Source organism: Pavona decussata, unplaced genomic scaffold, assembly GCF_977016875.1.
Source record: "Pavona decussata unplaced genomic scaffold, jaPavDecu1.1 SCAFFOLD_137, whole genome shotgun sequence".
Taxonomy (NCBI): Eukaryota; Metazoa; Cnidaria; class Anthozoa; order Scleractinia; family Agariciidae; genus Pavona; species Pavona decussata.
In genome coordinates, this window is record NW_028145550.1 from 204,744 (window position 1) to 232,500 (window position 27,757).

At 40.0% G+C, this 27,757-nt stretch overlaps 2 protein-coding genes, 1 long non-coding RNA gene and 2 pseudogenes across 4 annotated transcripts in view; 4 read left to right on the top strand and 1 right to left on the bottom strand.

Moving 5' to 3' along the window:
- LOC146467139 (uncharacterized) overlaps positions 1–27,757 on the top strand; it is a 76,876-nt gene that overhangs the window by 12,676 nt on the left and 36,443 nt on the right. The window lies entirely within an intron of this gene.
- Positions 915–9,538, top strand: LOC146467141 (kelch-like protein 12; annotated as a pseudogene).
- On the top strand, positions 1,694–6,183 carry LOC146467142 (uncharacterized). Its single transcript, XM_085125996.1, has 6 exons — positions 1,694–1,709; positions 1,842–1,911; positions 2,163–2,199; positions 2,637–2,683; positions 3,056–3,152; positions 3,703–6,183. Exons 1-6 carry the CDS (start codon positions 1,694–1,696, stop codon positions 6,181–6,183), a joined length of 2,748 nt encoding a protein of 915 aa, XP_084982122.1.
- On the top strand, positions 16,168–18,158 carry LOC146467143 (putative skeletal organic matrix protein 5; annotated as a pseudogene). Its single transcript, XR_014867755.1, has 4 exons — positions 16,168–16,900; positions 17,157–17,199; positions 17,363–17,489; positions 17,575–18,158. The product of XR_014867755.1 is annotated as a putative skeletal organic matrix protein 5 (transcript).
- The window catches only part of LOC146467144 (kelch-like protein 7), a 1,838-nt gene continuing 22 nt past the window's right edge, over positions 25,942–27,757 (bottom strand). Inside the window, exon 1 of the mRNA XM_085125998.1 lies at positions 25,942–27,757. This exon is cut by the window's right edge and continues 22 nt beyond it. Coding sequence (XP_084982124.1) covers positions 25,942–27,757 — 1,816 coding nt within the window.

The following is a 27,757-nucleotide window of genomic DNA, read 5'->3' on the forward strand; positions in this document are numbered from 1 at the left end:
CCACGGTTTGCTATTTTTATCGGTCTGTGTTCGTGAAATTTCCAAGCGGTAGAAAGCTTCACGGTGCAGCTACAGGTGAATTTATTTTATTCTCGTTAGTTTGCTCATGAATTAAACTTGTATTTTCTCTTAACTACATGTTATAATAATCAACTTTTCTCGTTTTGTCTGATTTGTAAGTTAAGAGACTGGGCAATTGTTTGTTTGTTTTGCTCACGGGTGAGTGTTTTTACTCCAGGCCGGGACTGACTGTTTTACTAGTTTACGAAGCGCCTTGATAGTTTGAAGAAAATTTTGCCCTCTATGTCGCTGCGCGACTCGAGCAATTTGCGAAAACTTTGAAAATACAAGTGAAAATTAATCCTTAATTCTACGTGGCCTCATGCGATTATATATACAAATGCATCAGTTTAAACTTAATGCACTATTCGAACCTCTTTGTTGGTAGCCTCCCACGCAGTCGTTTTTAGGCAAGTCCGACGGCAAGTCCCCTAAAAACGACTGCGTGGGAGGTTACTTTGTTGGTGCGTTGCTTTCAGTTTTGAGTCGGGCGTTTTGGGCAGCAAACATTTACCCCATTTCTTTCAGTGATATTTATCAAGGCAAAAACTGTTTCAACTCTTTTTTATTTCGCTTTTCCCAACTGAAAAACGTTGCGATAAAAGTGTTGGGAGAATGACATTTCCTCGCTTGCAGAGGCCTCATAGTGGATACCGCACAATCCTGTGAATCGGAGAAAACGGCCAGAAAGACATCAAGTATTGCTCCAATAAACTTCGCCGTCACAGACGCGAGGAAAGAAGTGGTGTTTAGGGCCAGTTTCCTCATTCCTCGTTTCAAAATTCTTTATTCTGTGGTCCCGTCCAATTCTCTTGCGGCCCAGTCTTCTATCAGTCGTCTTCGAATCCCCCAACATGGCCGCTGCCGTGGCTCAGCCCATGACAGCAGATCCTTCACAGCATCGTCAAGAACTTATCGAGCGTCTTGATGCCCTGACAAGAAACGAAAGCTTCTGTGATGTGAGAGTTTCAGTAAAAGGCAAAGAGTTCAAAGCTCACAAACCTGTGCTAGCTAGCCGTAGCAAGCCTGTTCTTCCTCTCACTTCTCGAAAGTGACATGAGAGAAAGCAACGAACAGTTGATCAGAATAGAGCTTGAAGAAGCTACTGCGGCTGTCAAGGAAGACGTGCTAAGGTACATTTACACTGGTCGACACTGGAAATGTTTCAGTTACCGAGGAAAGTGGCCATAATTTGATTGCAACTGCAGATTATCTTCTTCTACCAGGGTTAAAAACAGCAGCTTGTGATTTCTTAAAAAAGAATGTGACACCCGAGAACTGCATATTCAGCGGCTGTGTATAAAAGTGGGACGGGGACAAGGGGACGGGGACATTGGGACGCGTGTGTGGGGACTTGGGACCTGGGGACGCGTGGGGAGGGACGTGGGGACATCAAGCATGGGACGCGGGGACGTATGGGACGGGGACGGGGACGGGGACGCGGGGACGTCAAATATAGGGACCCGGGGGACGTGGGGACGTTAATGTTTATTGTTTAAGTCGAAGGTAAATGCGATACCTCTTTCTTCACAACCCACCCTACCCTCCTTATGGTCCCAATATTCCAGCAAGGAGACTTGGACAGCGGTCTCACTTTATTCAACGCTGGGGGTTCTTCGTCACGTTTATCGTCATGGAGGATTTCCAAGGTAAGGCTATCTTGCGTTTGTCTCGATTATCACTAAAATCCTAACACATCCTTGTTTGAATCTTGTAAATTTTGAGCTTGAAGGATACTATAGGCAATACTTAGTTTAACGATTTGCATTTTTGGTCGCCAGATTGTTCAGATTTGAACTACTTATCGGACGAAGATACAGAAGATGCTAGAGTTTGCAAGCGGAGTAGAAGGTGTGCTTCGTCACGATTATTTTCAGTTGTTTTGCATGTATAAAAAAGCCTTAATGTTACTACAGTATTTTACATGTATAGAAAGAATGCATTGTCACTTTGCGTGGCTGTTCACTGCCAACTTGGCTTCTTTGCTAATGTTTCTAGATTAAAGTAACATGATATTTTCATTGAAATAGGGTCATGAGGTTGCACAGCAATTCTGATTTCAAGTTTTCGTTAACACTGCTATTTTCATTTTTTCTCTATAGTGTTTTCAAACAAAGTCAGGAGGAAGTCTTTGATACGGTACGTTCTTTTACTATATTAAAGGTTTTTTGTCCTGTCAGTAGTAGTTTCGTTATTAAGTGCAAAAACAAGCTACATTATAGTCACGACAACCCTTTTTTATTTTCTTCGTATCAATAATAACTAGTACGCCAGGGCAATCTTTTGTAATAGAGAAGATTTATTGTCCGACTTAAAACCCCAACTGAATTTTGAATACATTTTAAATAAAGGAGATGTTTTGCTTGTTTGACCAGCTCAGGCTTTACCATGGGAACGAGAGGTTGCTAAAATCTCAACTATAAATTCATCATGTGATCTGCCTAGTAATGGATTAACAACGTGTCCTTCCACAACCATTGAAGATTAACGCAAATTAAAAATCTTACACATCAGTCCAGGTTAAATTTGGGTGATGTTGATTTTTGTATTAATTTTTAACCTTTGATTTTATTTAGGCGGATAGCAGCCCTGTCAATTCCCCAAATGCTAAGAAAATTAAGAGGTAGGTTTTAAAAGTAATTAAGCAGCTGGTAATTCTTGGATATGCAAATTTGGGGGATGCTAATAGACCCCTCCACGGTTTTTTCAACATTTGACATGGACCAGTTAGTGAAATTCCTTTGACACCACTGGACAGAGCGCCTTCAAATTGGTAACATTGGCAAAGTTGCAAAAATTTATAGACGTTTGTAAACTTGTCCCCACCATACAAACGTCTGAAAAGTTTCGCGACTTCGAGGAGCTATATCTTCGTTACTTTTCGACAAATCACAAATCACTTTTCTTTCAAGGCGCCCTTTCCAGTGGTGAACGTTTTTGGATGATGCAAGAGTTGGTTAATTTCCTTTTATTATTATTATTTTTATATATACAGCAAAACGGTTGTGCGGGAGGAAATCGCGTTTGTAAGGCGAGCAATCGAGATAATCGACACGAGTGAGGAAGAGGAGGACTCTGAGGATAGTCAGCAGGTACATTGAGTGACACATAATGATAACTTATACGGTATCTAATAAGTACTGACATTTTAGGGTGATTCTCCAGCTAATATACAAACCGTTCGTTCTCCAGTCAGTTCATTCGCGAGATAATCATGAACTACAGTCCAAACATTTTTATGATGACAGTCAGTGGTTTCAATTTTAAAGTGACAATTTTCTAAATAAGCTACAACCGTAGAAAAACGCCGTTTTACAGTACTTTTTCTTCCCTCAAAAGCGACGTTATACATGAAAATGACTGTTTAAGGAAGTAATTTTCAAGATCAAGCTACTCTACATAGTTTATATTACCCAAATGAGCCACTGAGGTTCCATGATTGTTCTTAGCGCACGCAGTTTAAGTCATTTTTATCGTTCCTTGTTCCATCAAAGTTGTAGCGAGACCAACCACTGTAACAGTTTTCCGACTTTTAGAATCGTCAGTTGGTGATTAACGAATCATCCCAAAATAGCAATGGGTTAATTAAACATGAAGGTGCTGTTTTATAGAATGTCTTATGAAACAATGTTTTTTTTTTAGGAATTCAAGAAGTATTACGAAGACGACAGCCGCCTTCCTTATTACGAGAAAGGCAGACAATCACCATATTCCAGTAAAGAGAGTGTAGACATTCTGCTGAGAGTGAAAGAACCATGTTGCACTGAAGTCCCCCTTCAGGTGATGGAGAATGCTTCGTTTGTAATAGATTTAGATGCTCTCCCCCACCCTCAAGATGTGCGGGCGGACGATCTTGGCAAGTGGGTCCATATTGGCTCCCCGAAAAGCTATATTGCTGTTGAGAGAAACAAAAGTGGCCATATCCTGGATGTTCAAGTGACAAGGCAGAAAAGAACAGACGCTGATTACATCATGGTGGTTAAACAGTATCCTCACCACGACAAGGAGGCACAATATCGGAAGCGGATGTCTTTCGTGTACGATAGCAAGTCGAGAAGGCACCGACTGGCATTGCTTCAGTATTACTTTGAAGGTGAAGAAACCCTTTTGAACCTTAAGGAACATGGAAATTCAAAAAACAACACAGAGCCTTATGTTCGAACGAAACCAAGCACATTCGAACAGCTGAAAGAAATATCCAGAAGCTGCCAAGCCCGAGAGGTCTTTTTCGAAGCTGTACGTCAGAAGGGGGGATTGGAGTTTTGCCGCTCTAAAAGTGATCTGCCGCGAAATTCCAGGCAGGTGCAGAACGTATTATCGTCTACTTCGGCATCCTTTATGCCGTCAGCTAGTTCCAGTAGAGATATCTTGCTTGAAGCTATGGAAAAGTGCAAAACTAAAGATGGTCATGTCAGAGAGGTAGTTGGTGCACCAGAGCCTATGGCCTTCCTTGCCACTGACAGGCAGCTAAAAGATATCGAGCTGTACTGTTGTCAGGAAGACGATTTTTCAATTCTTGGTATTGATCCAACATTCAATCTTGGCAATTTTAGCGTGACTCCAACGACCTACAGGTGCCGCAAAATTGTTAACTTAACCACAGGTAAATCACCTGTTTTCCTTGGTCCCATGCTTGTTCATCAGAGCAAAACGGAACAAACGTACCGATATTTAGCCTCATCAGTTAAGCGATTCAATCCAAACACCGTGTCTCTTCAAGCCTTCGGCACTGATGGCGAACGTGCTTTGTCAAATGCATTCAATGAAGAGTTCCCTGTGGCTGACCATCATCGTTGTTTTATCCACCTGCGTAAAAACATTGAAATGAAACTCTCCAGTATAGGCATCAATGGGCGTTACCAAAATGAATTTCTCGACGACATATTTGGTCATAATGCAGCAGCTATCTCGTATCACGGAATTGTGGATTCCGATGATTCGGATGACTTTTATGCAAAACTGTGCTCGCTGGAGGATGTTTGGAATGCTCGAGAATGGGAAATCACATACCAAACTCCCACATTCTACGACTGGTTTGTCAAAAATGTTGCTGACACGATCAACGCATCGATGCTGAAACCCATGCGACAAAAGGCGGGACTTGGGGATTCCCTATACACAATAAACGACAATGAAGCAGAAAACCACCTGTTAAAGCTCAAGACGGACCACAAACGTGTGAACCTCGTAACGCTTATTGAAAAGAGCCATGAACTTGTGAAGGAACAAGATTCGTTGCTGGAAGGAGCAATAATTGACCAGGGGGAATGCAGACTCTCAGATGAATATAAGCACCTGAAGATATCCCCAGAAAAGTGGAGAAAGATGAATCCTACGGACAGAAGAGCGTACACCAGAAGAGCCAAAGAAAGTGGTCCCATGTCACAAACGCTTTCCACACTCTCCATATCACATACACAGTCCGGCATCTCTGGTATCCCAGAAAGCATTTTATCCCATCAATTCTCTAAGGCCCAGAGGCTCTTGCGAATGAATAAAGTTAGACATGGCTTTGGGGAAGACGATACTCTATTGGTAGCATCGGATACATCAGCGAAACCGCATGTTATAAGGCAATGCAAAAATGGTAAATTCTGTTGCGATGATGACTGTCCCGCATACAACCATTCCAGTCTTTGTGCTCACACACTGGCGGCAGCAGAATTCAAGGGCAAACTCGTAGATTTCGTAACATGGCACAAGAAAACTGGTGTACAGACAAGTGTGACAAAAATGTGTACTTATGGGCTGGATGTTGGCAGTGCTGGTAAAAAGCCACATCAACGAAGAAGAGCGAAGAAGACCAAGGAGAAAGAGAACTTCATCGTTGAACATGTAGACAGAGTGCAAACTCCATCTCAGAATCGCCAGCCCGTGAAAATGAAGATTGTTCGAAGAAATGGAGAACACGAAGTCTTGCAAGAAAGTCTAGCAGAGACAGACGAAGGGCATCGTGAGGACATCAATTCGTATTCTCTTGTGTTCCTGTCTGATCATCCCCGAGTGACAACTTGTACAGGATGTGGAATCAAATTCGCTCGAAAGGCCGATGGTGGACTCTTTCCTCCTCCGCATGACGTCGCCATTACACACAAAGAACACCGTCCCTGGAAAGATAGATAAATACAGGGATCTTGAGAGTTGGAAAGGAACAGGCTGTCTATTTTCATGTAAATATTTCTTGCGTTCAGAAAGGAAACAGCATCAGTAGCGCTACCTTTGACGGAGCACAATTAGACATTCATCCCATTGTCAAGCAACGCCTGAACAAGGAGCATAAAGATTTCCTCTTTCAGCAGTTGAACATTTCACTATAAATGAACAACACTGTAAAACGTTCCATGCCGGAAACACTACTTACGAGTAAAAGCGTTGAACGTCAGCAAACAGAGCATGTAGTTAAGATTTAAAACTATTATTACTAAGTACTGGTTTGTGTTTTCATTTTGAGGCGATACCTGCCCTTTTTAACAAGTTTCAGAGTAATTGTTTGCATTAGGTGCGATGCATACCATGCGGTTGCTTCTCAATCAATAGGGGATTTTTGGCCTCCATCAACTGTAAGTTATAAAGTGAAATTTTGTTGACTATGCAGTGAGCACTAGCGTTGTAACGTCGTTCATATTCTATTTACATTTCTACGACAATGGTTGCACTCATTCCAAGTTATTGAAAATGAGACAAAGATTATAATAATTTGCTTACAATTTGTTATGAAATTAGGGATACGCGAGGCAAAACTAGTCGGAGGATACCTTTCATGGCTTGTTACCAAGTCATTCCTCGTTACAGTTTTATTGCAACTAGTGTCCTAAGTTCCTTTTGCTATTACAGCGGTAGTTCAGTGTTACAACTCTTCAGATTACACAATTGCAAAAGTAAGTGAAAAGATGTTTGTAAAAGAGTTACTTGGCAGTTTAGTTTGCGGCCAGATAAACGTACAAAGCAACCAAATATTAGAAGGTCAATAAGCCGAATTACGTGTTTACAAATTAAAGCATGCTGTTCACGTTCATGTTATTTGACTGAACTGTCTCGTTGCAAAGTGACTTAGCTAACCAGAAAAACAGTTTTGCAATTTGTTAGATTGATTTCCTCTGGGTGTAGACAGTTTTGTCAATATGTAAACATTCTTTATTATGTAAGTGAAGTTTTCATAAATTAAAATAATGAGTTTATTTTGCCTTCCGTTCACAACGTGGTACTCGCTGACTCTTTTTTTTTCATTCTGGCCTCCTCAGACAAACCTTGAATACTTTTAGAGAAAACCCGCTTTGATTAATAGTGACATGAAAATGCTTTTTTCCATGGCTTATCGGATATTTTCAATGACTGACACGGCTTCTGCCACAGGTCGTCCACCCTCTGTGTTACACTTTCATTCACCCATGGGCAAGTCGGTTATGTACGAATCTCCTATAATGCTTTACGGCCCTTAAAATAAGAAGTGGCAGTGAGTTGTAAAGCGAGAAGTGATCGCGCTCGCCAAACAGTGAACTGGATGTCGTTATTTCCCTTCTGCGAAAGAATTAAACGCCGCTTTTAATCGAGCAAACCAATGCACAACGTGGTGAAATATCGAGATATCTTTTCCAAAATCTGCGTACGTTATAACGCTCAGTTTAGCCGAAGACATCTCTGAACCTAAAACTTCTGTATATTATAGTCAGGGATGTGCAAGGGTTGCGTGATGATCACAGCAAAAGCAGTAGAAACTTACCGTGGAAATCCTCGATCCTCCATGCCTGTTTACGAAACGAAGACTCGGCCAAGACCCCCTGCATTGAAGAAAGTGAAACCGCTGTCCTGGTCTTCTTGCTGATAGAAAATTGGAGCCTTAAGCAGGGTAGGGTGGGTAGCGGTCGCCAAAATTTATTTTCGATTCCAAATAAATAAAAAAGGAAACTAGATTACTTGTGGCATAAGCGAACTTCCAACCCCGGAGTGCTAGCTCCGAAATCTATTGCATGTGCCTCTAAACCACGGGGGATTCAACTATTGAAACAATATTCTATTTTGTTTGACATATTTTTAGTGGCAAATCTAACAGTAAATGCTTGCTAACAGTGCTAAACCCTAATCAAGATAGTCAGTGCGCCTACTCCTATATGAAGAAATATTTTGTGTAAACATCATAAGGAGTCCGATGTGGTTAAATAACACAGTTTCACGAAGAAAGAGATATCGCGTTTACCTCCGACTTTACCTCCCGCGTCCCCTACATTCGACGTCCCCGCGTCCCCGTCCCACACGTCCCCGCGTCCCCGCGTCCCATACGTCCCGCGTCCCATACCAGATGTCCCCACGTCCCTCCCCTCGCGTCTCCAAGTCCCAAGTCCCCACACACGCGTCCCAATGTCCCCGTCCCCTTGTCCCCGTCCCACTTTTATACACAGCCATATTCAGCTATTACTTTGCTGACAAGTATCAGTGCCAAGAACTCAAGGAAAAATCCCATGAGACAATCAACTCGCATTTTAGTGTTGTCATGGAAACAGATGATTTTCTGAATCTTGATGTAAAGCAAGTCATGCGATGTGAAGATGTCATTTTCAGAGCTGAAGAAGAAATTTTTCAGGGAATTTTGAAGTGGGTGTGTCACAAAAACAGTGAAAGAGAAATCAATTTGAACTATTGCGTCAAGTTCGCCTGCATTCCATGTCACATGAACTTATATTCAATGAACTTATTAATGAAGAGCTGAAAACAGCTAACAATGAGTGTTTAAATTTTGTGTTGGCAAGCATGAAAGAAATTGTCGCATTCTCTGTCACAGAACAGGTTTCAAAGTCACCAAGGAAATGCCTTGAGACACATGCGGATGTGATTTTTGTTTGTGGTGGGAGAAAGGCCTTATGTTATCTACCACAGCACAACAAGTGGTACCAGTTGGCAGACATGGTACTGGAGCATGGAGGTCATGCCATTATACAATGCAGGATAAGATTTACATTTTTGATAATCAACATGCAGGACCTGGCAAATTACGTGTATTAGAATACTACATGCCTTCTACCAAGACCTGGGGAACAGTTCAGACCACTATTCTTCTTGATGTTGAAAGTGAAGAGGACATTGAGTGGTTTTCAAGCTTATCTGTAATGAATGGCAGCATTTATGCAGTAGGATCTTTTAGTGAATCGATGTTTGTTTACAATCCTTGCAAGAATGACTGGGATTTCCTAGACCTCCCCTATTATCAGCATGGGTGTTGTTACATTACTTTCAACAGGCAATTTGTCTACATCATAAGGGGGTCTTCTTCTTTAACAGATTATGGATCCACAACAGTAAAAAAGTTAAATCTCCAGGAAAGTAGTGTGGAAGATGTTGTAGCCATGAATGAAGCAAGGCATATAATGCTTTTGGAGCAGCCATGAATTGGAAGATCTATGTAGCAAGTGAAGAAAATGTATCACTACAATTTTGTTTTGCAACAATTCACAGAGACACGTTAAAGAAGCTTATTACCTATTGAACAATAACAAAACATTTCATACATAGACCTACGTACGTACATACATACATACATACATACATACATACATACATACATACATACATACACACATACATACATACATACATACATACATACATACATACATACATACATACATACATACATACATACATACAAAAGTAAGCCTCTGATTCTCAAAAAACCAAAGCTACACCCAAGAAGAAAAAAGGTAAACTTCAAGCTCAGTAACGAAAAAACAAAGATGCATTTTTAAAGGTAAAGAGGGATATTCCACTAAAGGAACTTTAATTAAGCTTTGGTGTGTCCAATCTCCACCAAGGCCTATTACATCAGATTCTTAATTCGATTAGTTGCAATTTTGATTTTGAATTTGTCATAAGACAATCTTTTAATTTACAGATGTATGTAGGTTTTAAGTCATTATACTGTAAGTAACATGTACTTTTACGTAATTTTAGTGTTAGCTACACACAACCTCTCAAGCACAATTTTATACTTTAATTGCCAATCGTGTATAAAAATAAGGTAATTGATTGATTACTTGGTTCCTTGCTTATCTTGAAACAAACGTGGGACATACGTTTGAGTTTCGCCATTGCAGTAGGTACATAATGACTTATGGAACCTGAAAAAGACTAAAACAGGAACTACTGCAATAATTATTCACAAAGAATGGGAAATAGATAATTTCAAAGTTTAGTGGGATGTTTTTCCACATTCCAATTACATTTAATTTTTTCCTCTGTTAAACTTACAAGAAATATAATTTTTGTGTCCTGGTAATCTTTTCCCCAGACTGATGCAATCCCATGGGACAGTGGGGTAACACTTGCCACATCTAGTGGGTATTATATTAAATATAATACACAATAAATTTTATTGTTTGAGTTATGACCATGTTAATTATTTTTATTAGTCTTCAATTTGCAAGCTTGGCTTGTCCTCACTAAAATGTATAATGAAGCAAGGTCAAACATTTCAGCCAAGAGTTGATTATTGTAATATTGATTTATTAAATGTACATTGTAATTTTTTTTCAATAATCTGCCGTTTGAATGAAGAATGAAAATTGAAATTGAATCTAAGAAATGGAACTACCTGCAGATACGGTATCAGTTTCATTAATTAAACGCAAAGTTTCATGCATCAGACATGTGACAGTTTCAAGAAAGCTTTTCAAATTTGCATAACCTTTCTCCTAACTGGGGCGTCTGTATTTTATTATTTTTCTCATTGTTTCACTTTGCTTTCAGTTTGTTTAGAGTTTTGACCAGCTCTCATTTGGCTTGATAGCTCAGTTGGTAGAGCACTCCACCGATTATATGCAGAGGTCATGCATTTAAATCCCATTCAATTCCAAAATTTTTTAGGCTTATACTAAGCAAAATTGAAGAACAACTCCCTAATAGACCTGTCAGCAAACTGCAGGTCCACCGTTCACCAAGAGTCAGCAGACAGATTTGTGGGGCGTTGTTCTTTAATTTTACCTTTCTTATATATACGTACATGCCACAAGCTACGAGGTTTCCAGGAAAGGTTGAAAAATGCAGGTTGCATAGAGGAAAATGTAGAAAATGTAAAAACAGATTTCCATTGAGAGAATAAGATACTAGTTAATATGAAAATTTGGTGTTTCTTTCTGAACTTTACTGTCTTCATTTGAAAAGTGCATTACTGTACCTGTAATGGTACAAGGAAAACGTCCCACAGGAAGACCTCAAATACGCTACAAAGACATCTGCAAGAGAGACTTGAGGGCCATGTGTATTGACCTGAACACATGGGAAGCCTTAGTCAGCCTTGTGACAGATGGTACAAATGGGCCTCTCCAAGTTTGAAGAGATGTTTGTCCAACAGGACAAGGCAAAGATACTGAAGAGAAAGGCCCCGAACCAGTCAGAGAGACCAGCATCAGTTTTGAGTTGCACTCAGTGCAGGAAGGACTGCCACTCCCGAATTGGCTCGTTTAGCCACACCCGATGCTGCATTAGATTCAGAGCACGACTCCATAACAGTCTTGTTAGACTGACGGACCTTATATATTTTCCCCTAAGTAAGAATGAGAAGTGTACAAAGGAAAGTTGTGTCGCTAGCACTAGTTACAAAAATGTTGGATCAGAGTATGTTAGAATGGCCTTGTAGCTCAGTCGGTAGCCGGCAACCGTTGTTCAAGTCTGGAGGTCGTGCACTCGATTCCCACCGAAACCCAAACTGAGGGTCGAGCATTAGTCTATCCCCGGGCATTTGACGGTCTGGTGATTTTTCACCTCAAGATACTTAATCGTTTCTAACCTGAGTATCAGGCTTTCCAATGTCCCCTTCCCCCTTCCCTACGGAAGGGCTGATACTCAAGTTACTTCGTTTCTCCTGATGATAAGTTCATTGACAAAGATAATGAATTCCTGATTGACTCTAGACCAACAGAACGAAGGGTCACTGCAAGAATACTGAACAATAGGATTAACCCGAGAAGTCCTCGGAACGGACAATGTTCAAAGATGCCCCACTAAATCCCCGGAGGGGAGGGGGTGGGTTACACTGCTAGAATTGATAGATGCATAAAACGTACTCGATTTGTAAAAGGGGGCACTAAAAACAAATGATGTTTTGAGCGAGAGTCAATTGCATTACAAAGCTTTATTCTTCGTTCTTAACAATTTAATATGCTACCAATCAGTGGTTTTGCGAAACAAATAGTTAGATCGACTACCTCACAAAGAATGGTTTAGTTCTTTTCTCAAATCAGGTAGTGGATACTACTAGCAAAGTGCTGTAGACTAACGTAACGCGACTTAGTGAACCTGAAACTTTAAACAGAACAACAAAAATATCTATAGCCTTGCAGGAGGGTACTCCACACACAACAAACCAAGCTGCCTACCTACTGGAACACATCCTTCTCCAAGATCTGCCTCAGTATGAAGATCAGTAAGCAGATCAAGTTCCTCGTCATCAATAAGCAGGCCAACTCACTGCACGCACTGATTGCTGACGGGAAATACCGTGCAACGTCACTGGGTCGTAACTCGTGGAAGACGCTGATTGGTTCTCGAGCCTTCTTGCAAACCAACTGTAACAAAGAAGGGTTCAATGCTGACAGTAGCACTGAGAGCTTTTCCAAAGCGAGGATCACCATCTTTGGAAACAACGAGACGGACTGCACATCCTGTGATTCCAGAATAGGGTTTTTTTTTACTGGAGGGTACAGTGATGACTCCAACACGTCTGGGCATGTGTTGGTATAGAGTGTGTGCACGGCGGCCATGTTGGAGGACTAAAACAATAGAAGATATTTGCATAAAAATAGAATGCATTTCCCAAAGGAAAATCATTGTATTGTTTCGGTCCTCCAACATGGCCGTCGTGCACACACTCTATTCTTTGTTATACAGTCCATTTTTCATTGAACAACTTCAAAAACCACACTCCTTTTTCAGTTCATTCATTTTTATTCGACATCTAAAAATGATTGCTCAAGCAAATATGTTACCTTGATTCTGATCATGCTAAACATTTTCTTGTGCCTTGAACGAAGACTTTTTGTAGTATTTTCACAGCCAATCACAGGCGATCGCAAGCATTAATGACGTAAGAAAACTTGATCGACCCTTGATCGGTTCATTTCAATTTCCGAAACACGGACCGTCCGTACGGTAGGATAATCTGCAAGCGTTTAAAATCATTTTATAATTGTTTGTGTATCTGTGTACAGAAACTGCTATTACCATGGCCAGCCATGTCTTGGCCCCAGATTCTTTTCGTCACATATTTCAAGATAGTTGTCACAGAAACTTAAAGAATTACATAAGAACTGCCCGAAAATATTGACGTCTCGTTTGACCGGAACTGTCAAAAATCGATGTGGAGTGAAATTTCTGTAATTTGCATTTCGACACTATCAGTTTTAATCAACTTCATTCCTACGGCAATTAAATATGCTAACTTGACTGATTTACAAAAAATTAAAGACTTGCCTCCTCCGGGAGGAATTTTGAGTTTTGAGTTTTAAAAGAATCGTTTCGCTTCATTTCCGTAACGTTAAAATATTAGGAAAAACAGGCGACTGTTTAAAACTATGATTGGTTTTCATGACTAAAGATATGGTGATCTAACGCGATTGTAAACTTGAAATTTCAAATTAAACAAAACATAACAATGCTATTCCTACCAAATGGTGTCGAAAGTTTTACCAGATTAGTCAGTCTATAACAGAAATATGTCTTAAGAAAAAACTGAACCATTTTGCAAGAGGAACTGACGACTTTTTTCAAAATGCGTTTTATAGAGAAAATAGGACACGTGTACTTAAGTTGGCGTGACGCCCTGAAGAAAATAAACACACTGCAAATGGCCACCATAAAGAAACTGTTCGAACGGCGAGTGCACTCAAAGAAACCTTGGCGGAACAAGTAAGGAAAGACGAAGGAAAAGAAACAGAAAATCGAAGTAAGATAGGAAATACAATAATTATAAATCCCGTCAAATTTACGGCGCCGATAGAACGATGCTTTTGTGAAAACTATGAATTATAGTAGGCTATAACATGGCACGCGAAGGCACGGTTATGTAATGAACAGCTGATGTGTCAGGGTTTGTTCCAATGTTCGGTCTTAAGATTACTGAGAAGTTCTGTTGTTCGTGGCTAGATATGAGGTACCTCGGTGTGCGACTTGTATAAGAAATCAATGATTTTTATTTGAAACAATTGAAACAAAGCGTGACCTTCGAGACGAGAAGATAATCGAAACATTAACACCAGTTGAAACGAACCAAAATCGCACAACGGAGTAACAACGAAAAGAAAGGTAAACTGATGAGGAAAAGGGGCTTCTTTTATTTTCACTTGCTAACACAACTTCAGTTGCCCTCTAAAGTCGAAACGAAAACTGAACGTTTCACGCTCGGAGTTTACTGAGCATGGGATCAAGCCGCCACAAATTAAACAGCGACATTTTGAAAATTACAGACAAAGCTCTCGTTTAACTGATCGGACACTTTCTTTCAAGTGAGGGTTCCGTAAAACAATTTCAGTATTGATTACCGGAAATTAAACCTCTGTTAGAGGGCCACTTTTAGTAGGCGTCCGGGGCAACGTTCGTGCTATCTATACAAGAGATATCCCAGTGGTTTTTGTACGTCTATTAAACGGCCAACAATTAAAACTGAATTCACTGGCTTTTTATTACTGAGCTGATACCTACGAAAGGAAAGAATTCAAAATAAATCCTAGCTAAAATGTTGAGTATAAATAAACTCATAAAGAGAATGTAATACGTACATTTGAATTTGGCAATAAAGAGCTGTCAAATGTCTTATTCAATATGAATTCAGTTTTGGTACGCAGAACTTTTAAACAACTCCGATATTTCAAATGACAGTCATACAATGGTTTGTATTCAGAAGTTTTGTTTCTCATGAACACAACCGACACGTTTGTCTCCTCGGAAATAATCAAAGTCCATTTTCTCTTAACTTGCGTAGCAGTCGTTTCCTCTTCAAGCGGTAGAAGTAGCGCCGGAACGAATGCTTCAAGGGAAAACGAGTTTCCAACCGGCTGTCGGAAAGGAGACGACTGCTCTGACGCAGGCTTATTTTCTCCTTACAATCCACGCCTTGAATACATGTCAGCAAAAAGGATAGGAGAATTCATGTTTTCAGCGAGACGTACACTGAAAAGTTAATATGAGTGACCGTTCCGTTATTTGCATCTCAAAACATTGTGCTATGTGTCCAAGGAATTAAATATGCTAAGCTAAATTAACTTGCAAAAGACCATTTCGAAATAGTCGTTGCGTTTTCGTTTTGTTTTATTCCCTAAAATTGTTATAAATTAAACGAGTGCACGCATTTTAATTCTAGTAATACCTAGACTTTTTGATCAAATGCAAGTGTGTAAACATGAAATCAACGCATAACAATTAATAGCATTATTCGTCTCGAATGCTGAATAAAGTGTTGTGATTTCAGTCAATCTGTATAAGTAACATGTAACTGTGAAACAAAAAGACTAAAGCATTTTGCAAGAAGAATTGAACAATTTTGTTTAAAAGGCATTTAGTTAGGACATGAAAGCACCCTGACATGAAAATCATATTGCGAGAATAAACACAGTCAAAGGTCCAACACGACTTGCTTTAACAAAATTTAATCAAAGCACTGTCTCTGAGACTAGGAGGTTGTCGACACAATCGATGATAGAAACGAGCCAAATTAAACGGCGCAAATGAATGATTCCAAAAGAGGAAGGCGAGAGCAAGGAAGTGCTGTTAACCCCCAAAAGAAGTAGCACAGAAATTTTCAAGGAACTAGGAAGAGACAAGAACTAATAAAGACGGTGGGGAAGGAACCAGTCCCCATCGAGGTTTATCCTCTACTGCACTCCAGATGTGCAAGAAGTTCCGCTTATTGTTGTTGTTTTTGTTATACTAAAACTGTGGATTCTATAAGGATTAGAGCTTATCGAGGTGCGGTTGAGTATACAAAAGCGAGTCGCATGTCGCAGTTTTTAACAAACGTTCGTCAGGAAGATTGGAAGGTCAGTGATCCGAGGCTATGTTCTGCATCATATCACAGTTCCCTGGGGACAACCCTTCAGCAGACAAGGGGTAAATTAGTTATACGCTTAGCTGTTTCAAGCTATACCAACCGCGTTAAATATATTAAACTACAGCTGTATAGTCCTTCTAGGCGTGGAACGTTTTATGTATTATGGCGCTACAAATCTAGATATTAGAAATCCAACATTGCACCTCTTGATTTTCATTTTATTTTATTTTACTTATTTTTTACGCGATAAAGGTCTTTCTTCCACTCGAATTTTCCTCATTTTATGCAAGGTAATCAACGAGAATGGAGGAAGATGTATGCGATATAAAACTTGAGTAAATAATTCGCTGATGAAAGCGAGAGGTACTGAGGCGAGTTAAGATAACAATAACTTGGACAAAGCTGATTGGACGGGAAAGCAACAAGAAAATCTTCCCGCATTGTAAACACAACCTTCTCAGTTGAAACCTTGAACTTAAGTAAGTACAGCCTACGTGTTATTAGTCATAACAGTCAGCAATCCGCAGGACTTCCAATCTTTGTTGAGCAGCCAAAAACCGTTCATTGAAGTTCTCAAAATGCGTTTGAATATCCAAGTTTATTTCCTTGCAGTTTTTCTCGTCCTGACCGTGAATGGCGCCAACAACTCCTCCAAATCTTGCGCCAAACCGTACGACAAGATGATGGTTTGTAATCTGATGTGTAACCTGCTTCAGGATTCGGACGCAAACGACGCCATTAAAATGCTGCAAACTAAACTGGAAAGTCTCATTGCAGTGGTCAACAAACCTTCATCTACTCTGCCACCAGGTAAATGATTTGTCTCCAGTGTTTTCCTCGTCTTTCCTTTTGAAAGTTTCAAATTGCTACTGTTTCTTTACTAAGCGCAGTTTAAGAAAATCACGCGAGTGGGAAAATATCGCGCGCGTCCGCGCCTTAGTTCCCTCCCTCGTGTTTTTCGTCTCTCGTGTATCAATCAACAGAGGGACAAATAGAAGTCCAATGTCAGTATTCATCGTGATATTTTTTAAAACTACATCTAACTGGGTTTTTGCCTTTTTCACAGCCGTTCCTGCCTCGTCATGTAAGGAACAGTATGAAAAGCACAGGTGGGTACATTCCGCGAACTAAGCGAGACAAAGGAAAGGTTCGGATTTGAATATTTGACACCATTTTCAAAATTCTGAGACTCCCCAACAATTCAAGAAAACAAAAAGCTAACGATAACACTTCCTTACCACTTTAACGTACACTGTTTCTCTTCCTTTCCAGTTCCACCAAAAGCCAAGTGTATCCGCTGATGTTTGGTTCACAGAAGATTCCTGTTTACTGTCACATGGGCAACTTTGGATGCGGAGATGGAGGATGGACGCTGGCCATGAAGATTGACGGCTCAAAGGTTTGCAGTTCTCCTCATTCTTGACAAACGCTGTACAAATATCTAAAATCTGACATTTGACTAATTTTCCTTGTTTCTATTCTAGAAAACTTTCCATTACGATGCTGTTTTTTGGAGCAACAAGAATTCCTATAACCTTGCTGGAGGGAAGTCTGGGTTCGACACACAACAGACCAAGCTGCCTACCTACTGGAACACACCCTTCACCAAGATCTGCCTCGGTATGAAGATCGGTCAGCAGATCAAGTTCCTCGTCATCAATAAGGAAGCCAACTCACTCTAGGCACTGATCGCTGACGGGAAATACCGTGCAACGTCACTGGGTCGTAACACGTGGAAGACGCTGATTGGTTCCCAGGCATCCTTGCAGCCCAACTGCAACAAAGAAGGGTTCAATGCTTCCGGTACCGGAAATGGCTCTTCTAGAGCGAGGATTGGTATCCTTGGAAACAACGAGAAGGATTGTGTAAGCTGTGATTCCAGAATCGGCTTTGGTACTGGAGGATACACTGATGATTCCAACACGTGTGGACATCATGGATACCAAGGGAGCAAAGTGATAAAGATCAAAGCCATGGGATACATCTTGGTTCAGTAGAGTGAAACCAACCTCGTATAAAACTGTACATTAAAACATCCACTGGTGAAATAAAGATCAGTTCTATTAACTATTTTTGATTGTCATTGAAGTCAATTGGCTTTCAAGACTGACTAACTGACTGACTGACTGACTGACTGACTGACTGACTGACTGACAGACTGACCGAATAAAAATAGGATAAAAGCTAGAGTTTTACCTCCCTGAGTACTTTCGTAGCGTTCAAGAATGAATAATTTCCAACCAGGCAATATGCTAAATGAATGCGGGACTACCAGCAGAAGCTTGAAGATCGTGAAAACTTCAGTTATCATGCTTTTCTGAGGTTTCTGTACCTCTTTCTAATCCTGCCTAATTCCTCGCACAAGCTGTATAGCTTACTGCCTCCCAAGAATGAGTGCGAAATCAATTTAAGGAGTCAGCACTCTTCTACTACACGGCGCCTCCAAACCATTCGTACTCGAAATAGTTTTATCTATCACTATGTCCATAAAGCAATGATGTAATATTGTTTTCTCTTAGTTATATATTTTTGTCCTTTTATATTAGTTCTTCTTAGCCATGTATTTTATTGTAGTATATATTTTATTGTAAATCAAACGTAATTCAACCTGTGGCTGCAAGGTTCTTGATAATAAACTATCTATCTCTATCTGTCTATCTCTTTCATTTTGTCTAGACTGTCATCGAAACAGGTAATAAAAAAATTATCACAACCATTCATCGAAACTTTAAAAACTCCCAGTTGGGCTTTCAACGCGTTATCAGCATAATTCGTTTCAAGAAATTGTAGCTCCGTGGAGCAGTCTTCAGATTTAAGAATTTTGGTAAAAAACGACTGCATTGTTGCACATGCTTCATACATGACATAGCCTGGCTGGTTAAAACGTATGTCAATGGCATTCACTATCAAGTCAAAAGCTTCGAAGTATATGAGCCTGTAGTAGCCTTAAATCCAGAACGCATGAACAATATGGGTACCCAAGCGATCTATCAAAATCACTTAATGTTTTGCATACATCTAGATCATGCAAAAAAGATGGAGAGTTAATTTATGAACTGTTTTCGGCTGTCATTGAAGTCAATTGGCTTTCAAGACTGACTGACTGACTGACCCAATTGAAATAGGATAAAAAGCTTTACCTCCCTGAGGTAGTTTTGTAGCATTGAAGAATGAATAATATCCAACCAGCCAATGTTCGAATTGAATTCCTGAGCAATAAACTGACAGCCTGTCTTTATTGACTGACTAGTTATTTCTTTGAGTAATGGACAAACAGACACACCTACTAAGACTGGCTTACGAACGGTTGAAACCAATAGAACTTTTAAACGAGATAGGAATATATTTAACAATTATTCCATGAGCGCACGTTGGATATGAGATGGTAAATAGCCAATGAGGCGCGAAGCGCCGAGTTGGCTATAACTAATCTCATATCCAACAAGCGCGAATGGAATAATTGTTTTATTAAATTCTCCGCGTTTGGATGTTTACTGAATTTTTATATTTTAAGAAAAAAATTCTTTGAAATTAAAACGACCGGATGTTGAGGCAACCTCCGACCAAAGCGCGCGAAACGTAATGATCACATGACACGCGCAGCTCTTTGCAAACGGAGTTGAATGAAAAATCGAAAGCGAAGAAAATCGGACACAGTCGGACATCTAAAATTCAAGAAACGTTTAAATGTACGAATTATAACCTTTCTGAGAGTAGCATTCGAGTGCTTTTGAAGTTCCAGCTCATCGAGAAGCGTAATAGTTGTGCACATTTGAGCAAATATTCTGCTGTGTCGTGCCGAGCGAAGGAAGAGATCATTGCAAGGACGGCTTTTTTCATGCTGAACTGAATTCCTCGCAGGCATTTTACAACACTTCAGGCAAGTCCAAGTGTACGAGGCACAACCTCACTGAGACAAGCATTCACTGCAAGTTTTTAAACTTCAAGCTTATTTGAGAAGCGTAAGAGCTATGCACATTAGTGCAAATGTTTTGCTGAGTGGTGCCGAGCGACAACGAACATTATGGCCGCCGCTCGTACGGATTTCATAGATGAACTTTTCCTGAAGGCCTCGTAAATGCGTAAAAACATAAAGACAGGCATAAAGCTCTTCCTGAGAAATTTCTTCGATTGGTTTTAACTGACCTCTTACCGCCAGGATTTGCAAGCCATCCTGAAATTTTTGAAGGTAACCGGTCGTGATTGTTGTTGTTATGTGATCTAGAAAATCGTAAAATCTTGCAATTTTGAAGATTTTAAAGGAAACTTCAGAGATACGTACCATTAAATAGTGTCATACCGAACTTTGTGGCTTTTATTGCTGTTATATTGAGATGGCATTGTTTGGTATTTCTTTCTTTTCTTTTTTTTTTTTTTTTCTACATTTTTCCGAAGAATCTTTCGCTTCCCGCCGAAAAAAAATTTAGCTTAGCGACACCCGGGGCATTCGTTTCCCATATAAGGTCAAACTACGGTATATGAGCTGATAACCGAGATTTAGTGAACCAATCAGATCGCTAGAAATGCAATATTCGAGGCTGAGAATTTAATAATAGATAATTTTAGAAATAGAAGCGTAATGGAATCCGACGAACTATCTGGTACTTTTGAAATGCCCCCACGCACCATGCAAGACTTGTCCTTTAATCCCAAACGCGCTCACAACATGGGCACCCGAGCGATCTATCAAACTCACTTTTAATGCTTTTCATATACATAAATCATGCAGAAAGATATATACTGGGGAAATAGAGAGCAGCTGACTAGGTGACCCTTTCCTCCAGCAACTACGAGATCTTGCAAGAAATGATAAAGATGCGTCCAAACCGACCTTACAAACCTATGGCGATCTGTCGCGGCTAAAGGGAAGGCAACAAAAATTCATGTTTCAAATCGGCACTCTTAATACCCACAAAATCAATGAATGCCCCTCGCTTCAATTAATTTATTCTCGGTTTTCAAGTCACTAGCTTCCACCTAAAGCGTGGCTCCACTGCTCAATATAAAAACCATACACAATTCACAACTGAGGCAAAATGGTGAATTTTTTCTCGAAAACGACCAGGTTCACAAGCGGCATACATAGGAGGCTTTTCCTTCACTAATAATTGTTGCTTTCCGTTACTCATTATTTGAAGGAATTTTTTTTTCGTTACATTACGGTATCAACCAGAAATATACTAGAATTGTAAGAAAACCTTTTTGTGCGTCTTCCTCCTATAAGGGAGAAATTTCGCCTAATAATGTAGTGACTCTTTATAATTTTGTATTATTTTAAGTTAGTTTACGCGAGAGACGCAAGATCATGCAAATCGTGGAAGTTCTTCACTGACGACACCTACCGACGAAAGAAAGTGAAAGGTGCCAATGAATGTTGTACCACTAGCGGCTAATGACGCAAATGATGAGTAGAGAATAAACTCTTGAGTATGTTAGAATGGCCTTGTGGCTCAGTCGGTAGTCGGCAACCGTCGTTCAAATCTGAAGGTCGTGCATTCGATTCCCACCGAAACCGAAACGGGGGGTCGGGCATAAGTCTACACCCGGGCATTTGACGGTCTGGTGATCTTTCACCTCACAATATATACTTAATCGTTTCTAACCTGAGTATCCGGCTTTTCGGTGTCCCCCCGCCCCCTTCCCTTACTCAAGTTACTTCGGTTCTCCTGATGATAAGTTCACTGATTAACAAAGATAATAAATTCCTGATTGACTACGTAGGAGGGGGAAGGGCCGTGGGGGACATAAATGAGATGATAGATCCACAGAACTAAGGGTCACCGACAGAATACTGAACAGTAGGATTTATCCGATAAGTCCTCGGGATGGACAATGTTCAATTATGCCCCACTAATACCCGGGGGGGGGGGAGGGAAAGTTGCACTTGTAGAATTTATACATGCATAAAACGTACTCGATTTGTAACTAAGGAACACTAAGCACTATTGACATTTTGCATGAGCGAGAGTCTGACAAGGTTAACATAAGTGACCTTCATGTCATTTGCATACGAAGGCCTTATGCTTCCGGTTCCTAACAATTTCATATGCTCCCCATCAGTGGTTTTACAAAAAAAAAAAGAAAAGGTCAGTTGACCGTCTCACAAAGAATGGTTCAGTTATTTTCTCACAAAGTGCTAGGAGACTGAACGCAGAACAACAGAAATGCCTATAAATTTGCTGGAGGGAACTCCACACACAACAGACCAAGCTGCCTACGTACTGGAACACACCCTTAATCTCCAAGATCTACTTCGGTATGAACTCATCAGGGGGTGTAAACGAAAGTATCGACGTATCAACTATTAGCCCTTCGTCAGACGAGGGGCAGACCGAATAGTTAACGCTCAAAACGTCAGCACTCGAATTTCTTTACGATGGCCAAATTATACCTCGTCATCTCTTTTGATAAAACCATCATTTGAAGCGGTGTGTGAAATAAGGCCCCAAGTGACTTTTGATGTAAGATCAAATTCGCCTTTTCTTTCACAAGTGAATACAAGGCAATTTGGAAGGGGAATCTAGCAACTGATCAGAAGTCACATGGGGCATTTTTCTAGGCACCCGTTCATTTGATATAAGGGTAGGTCCTGCCTATTAGAGGATCATGCTCTCATACTGTGGATAAGAGACAGAGACGTCAATCCGCTGCAAAATACCTTTATAGGGTATACATGTCATCAGATTTTAAAGCCTCAAGCTTATGGTTATGGGTAGCCGAAAATCTGGCAGTTGTCAGAATCAATGATAGGAAAAAAATAACGTAAACATTTGCCTAGTGACTTGTACCGCTGGTGGTGAGCCATAACCGAGTTTGGTAAATTTATTTATAAACTGTTCACACCACGTCGCGCATTAGCTGCATACTTTAAGACATGTTTAAAAGCCACGATAGTGTCACTACATGCAACATATATAGCCCTCCGACATCCATTTCAAATAACCAAAACTGGATTGGTTAGGATTAGGGTAAGGGTTTCAGAGTCCCAGTGCCACACCCCTACACAAAAAGTTTTAGAGCCACTGCCCCCCTCCCAATCCACCAACCCCCACGACCAATACACAAAGCAAAATCCCGCAAAAAATGTTTGGAGAATTTACAATAATTTTCTTAGATGCATTAGACAATATCATGTAACAATATAATAGCAAAACTTGGAAAAATCAATTGCGCACTAATTATAATAATGGTGATCTGCGTTCCTTTTGTTTAAAATAACATGCGGGGAAAACGCATCAAGCAAGGCATGATCAGTTAATGCGGTTTTCTTCTCATTGGAAGAGAAAATGGCGGGAGTTTTGCTAACCAATCACAGAGCGTAGCAAAGTAAAACGAAACACGATATTTATAATTTTAACACCAATCTCCCACCCAGAGTCCTCAGGCTCTTTGGCCAGCGGTTGGTCGCCAGAAGAGACTCTGGGGAACTGGAATTTTATTACTGCAGAATTTCTGCAGTAAAACAATGCAAGCCGTAACAGGGCAGCCAATCCAAAAAAATTAAATAAAATTCCAGTTCCACAGAGTCTCTCCTGGCGACCAACCGCTGGCCAAAAAGCCTGAGGACTCTGGGTACGAGATTGTTTTAACACTCAAATAAAAACTGCATGCTCTATGAAAGGTACCCATTAGAGGGGTGCATTAGGACAGTAACAATTAAGATATAATTTAGATCATTTTATTTTAAATTGTTTGACTAGAAACACAAGAGGAAGAAAAAAAAAAGGAAAAATAGATGCAGGTTATATAACTAAAAAAATATATTTTATTGAAATCAGTGTGCAGCAGCCAAAGTTGCAGAGCTCTCCAGTTGGCTGCTGCGACTATTTGCACATAAAAGGAGCAAATATTGAGGAATAATTTAATTAAACTAATAACATGATAAGTAACTAGTGACAAAAACTAAAGGCAAGATACAAAAAAATATACAACTTAAATGGAATTAATACACACTAAATTATCCAGGCAATTAATTGGGTTCTTATGCATGATTTCTTCTGGCAATATCAAACACAATCTCCACAGTAAAACTGCCTACCAAGTTTTTCAGCATTAATGATTTCACACTTCTATGGGAATCTGCTTTTGCCCTAAACCACAAGAGACAAAAGAAACAAGTGGGTACCCTGTGGTCAGTCATAAGCATTATAATGTTATATAAACTCAACTGGTTTAGATTGGCATTATTAATTATTTAAGGCCTTCAATTCACTCACTGGGTTACTCGAAAAGACTGATCCATGGGCAGACTGGTCCACAGAGTACCCCTACTGAATCATTTATAGACCACACCACAAAATGAAGAAAAAGGAAGTTTAAGTTCAGCATTTCAAACATGCTATTTCATAAATTTAGTTGGCTCTGGCTCAGGGTCAGCCACATGATTAATACACATTGTCAACCTGGTTTCATTTTTCGGGGGTTAAATACAATTTTTCAGACCAGTCTGATTTTTTTTTTCCTTTGTGTAGTATTCGATAAAATTATTTATACCATAATCATAAAAATCAAACTGGTTTAAAAATTTTTTAACCTACAAACATTTTGAACCACAACATAATTGAAGGGGTGCGTGGAACAAGGCCCTAAAGGACTTTTGATGTAAGGTCAAATTCTCCTTGTATTTCACAAGCGAATACAAGGTAATTTGGAAGGAGAATCTACTAATTTATCAGAAGTCACTTGGGGCTTTTTTCCAGGCACCCCTTCAATTATACATAGCAAAATACTATTTTCTTCTTGTAGAAAATAAACCAAATAGGCAAGCTATGTTTTAAAACTGGACAATAAAACCGTTCTTTACTTTTCTCTACCATTTTGTTTAATAGTCACATTCTCCCACAGGTTCACAAAACTGTCATCACTTCAGGCTTCATGAAATTAGTCAGAAAGCAACCGCTTTCATGGCCTGATGCAGTGATGGATGACCATTGCTTTTGTTCTTTTGGTTTTGGATGAAATCTCTTTTTTTCCTTTTCAGGGTGGTCCATAGACGGGGTCAGTGACTGTAGGGGTGGGCCGCGGACCAGTCTGTTTGTACAGTGAGCCCGGTCAGGTAGAGGGGTTCACAGTCTGGGGATCAGTCTTTTCGGGTAATCCTCTTAAATTCACTTTAAAAACAAACATTGCCTTGTATACACATTACCCGCAGGTTGATTAAACCATTGTGCTTTACAACAATTCCTCGCAACAGGCATGCACGCTTTCAAATAAACCCTTGTTCCTTCTACGGTTATGAAAACAAAGAAATCATTAGCATGCCTTACGAACTAAACACAAAGGACTGCAACAGTGAAGCCTAATTCCCTACCTCACCTGAATTTTTCCACAAGTGGTATGGCTGGATCAAGCAAAAAGCAGTTACGGGAGGCTAATAGCCTTCCCCTAATTGTTTTGAAATTTGTTGGGTCCAACCAATTATAAGAAATAAGCTAAAACAGTCAGTAAAATTTACTAAAAGAAACCTAAAAATGCAACGTTTACAATTAAGGACGGTGCCTACTTTTGTTACTGCACAAAACATTCTGCGCATCTCATGATACTCTGGTTTCCTATGGGTGGTGCGTACTAATACAGTAATATTTTTGCACAGTTTAAACTATATGGAGAAAGCAGAACTTAGCAATAAGTGCTTTTGGTATCCAAAAAGAAAATTGGGGTTTTAGCATGCATTTTTCAGAGAAAATGAAGCTTTAATTTGGAAAATATAAACCCACCACACATTGCTTTGTAGCAGTACTGCTTTTTAAAACAATTATTGTACTTGCTTAATTATCCCAAAAAAAATGCATGCTAAACCCCCAATTTTCCTTACGAATTTCGATAGCCCTTACTATGACTTGCTTTTGTTATTAGGCACTGTCTTCTAGCTGGCTTCGAGCCCAGTCACGTGAGTGTCCGATAGACTCGCCCTCAGACACCTCAAATTCTACCAGGACCTCTTTATGGATCATTGCAAAACAAGCTTTGTAGTGAATTTTTTTTCGGACCTCCTCTTGAGTTTCACGGTTGACAGGTATGGTTGATTTCTCCTTCCATTCATTTGCATCAGAATCAAACATTTCCACAGATAGCTCTCTTGATTTCCCGCTATCTTTCATACCACCAATGACATACAAAGCCCCCATAAAGCACACCATGCTTGCAGAGTGACGAGGCACTGTAAGACTGGGTATCACCTGCCATTCATCAGTTGATGGGTTGTAAACCTCACATGTGTTGAGTGCTCTAAGATTCCCATCATTTTTTTGCAGTCCGCCTGCTACATAGATCTTTCCGTTCATGGCTGCTCCAAAAGCATCATGTCTCGCTTCATTCATAGCTGCAACCTCCTCCCAGCTACCTTCACTTGGATCAAGTTTTTCTACTTTAGTTATTCCATTAATCGCTTCATTTTCCTTCTCAGTGCCACCCATTATGTAAATATGATGACCATCAGTAACACCACATGCTCCCCAGCGACTGAGAGTTTCATTCCCATATATTTTCCATTCATTCTTGTCTGGATGGTATGTAAAAATGGTGTTCTCAGGGACAGTTTCAGTATTTGTTAATAAATACAAAGTCACGTCACCATTAAATACAAATACAGAAGAAAATTGCTCTTCATACTCAAACTTTGTTCTAATTGTTCCCCATGAGTTAGTGGAAGGTAGGTAGTATTCTGCCACTGGAGACTGACCAGTCACAACTTTTTGTTTACTGAAAACATAAACTCTGTCTCTGTATTGTATGGGAGCATGGTGCTGATGTTCCAAAGTCATGTTGGCAAAGTTGTACCACTTGTTTTCTTGTGGAAGGTAACACAAGGCTTTTTTTCCACCACAAACAAAAATTCCACCTTGGAGCACTTCCAGGCATTTTCTTGGTAGCATGATACAACTATTATCACTCGAGCTAAAAGTCGACCCAAGAGAATCCAAGACAAGCTTAGCACACTCAAAGTTAGTTGTTACCAGCTCTTCCTTGACCAAACTGTTACACAGGAAGTCATGTGAAATAGACATCAGACGGACTTGACGCAATAACTCAGGAAAATCCTTTTCTCTTTCAATCTTGTTTTGAGAAACCCACTTCACAATTCCATGAAAAATTTCTTCTTCAGCTCTGACAACAACATCATCACTGGCCACCCATTCCATGACTTGCTTTACATCAAGGTTCAGAAAATCATCTGTTTCCATAACGACACTGAAATCTGTTTTGATCACTTCACAGGATGACTCCTTCAACTCCGTACACTGATACTTGTCAGCAAAGTAATAGTTGTAAAGACAGTTGTCGGGTATCAAATTCTTTCTTAAGAAATCACACGCTGCTGTTTTCAGGCCTGGCATAAGTAGATAATCTGCAGTTGCAATCAAATTATGGCTACTCTCCTCGGTAACTGAAACATTTCCAGTGTAAATGTACCTGAGCACGTCTTCCATGACAGTCGCAGTAGCTTCTTCAAGCTCTATTTTGATCAACTGTTCGTTGCTTTCTCTCATGTCACTTTCGAGAAGTGAAAGGAAGAATGGGCTCGCTGCGGCTAGCACAGGTTTGTGAGCTTTGAACTCTTTGCCTTTTACTGAAACTGTCACATCACAGAAACTTTCGTTTCTTCTCAGGGCATCAAGACGCTCGATAAGTTCTTGACGATGCTGTGAAGGATCTGCTGTCATGGGG

Bases quoted from the DNA above. Each gene is read 5' to 3' on its own strand.
- LOC146467142 (XM_085125996.1), top strand. The intron at 1,912-2,162 runs GTGTGCTTCGTC...TTTTCTCTATAG, and splicing joins GTTTGCAAGCGGAGTAGAAG to TGTTTTCAAACAAAGTCAGG. The intron at 2,200-2,636 runs GTACGTTCTTTT...GATTTTATTTAG, and splicing joins AGGAGGAAGTCTTTGATACG to GCGGATAGCAGCCCTGTCAA.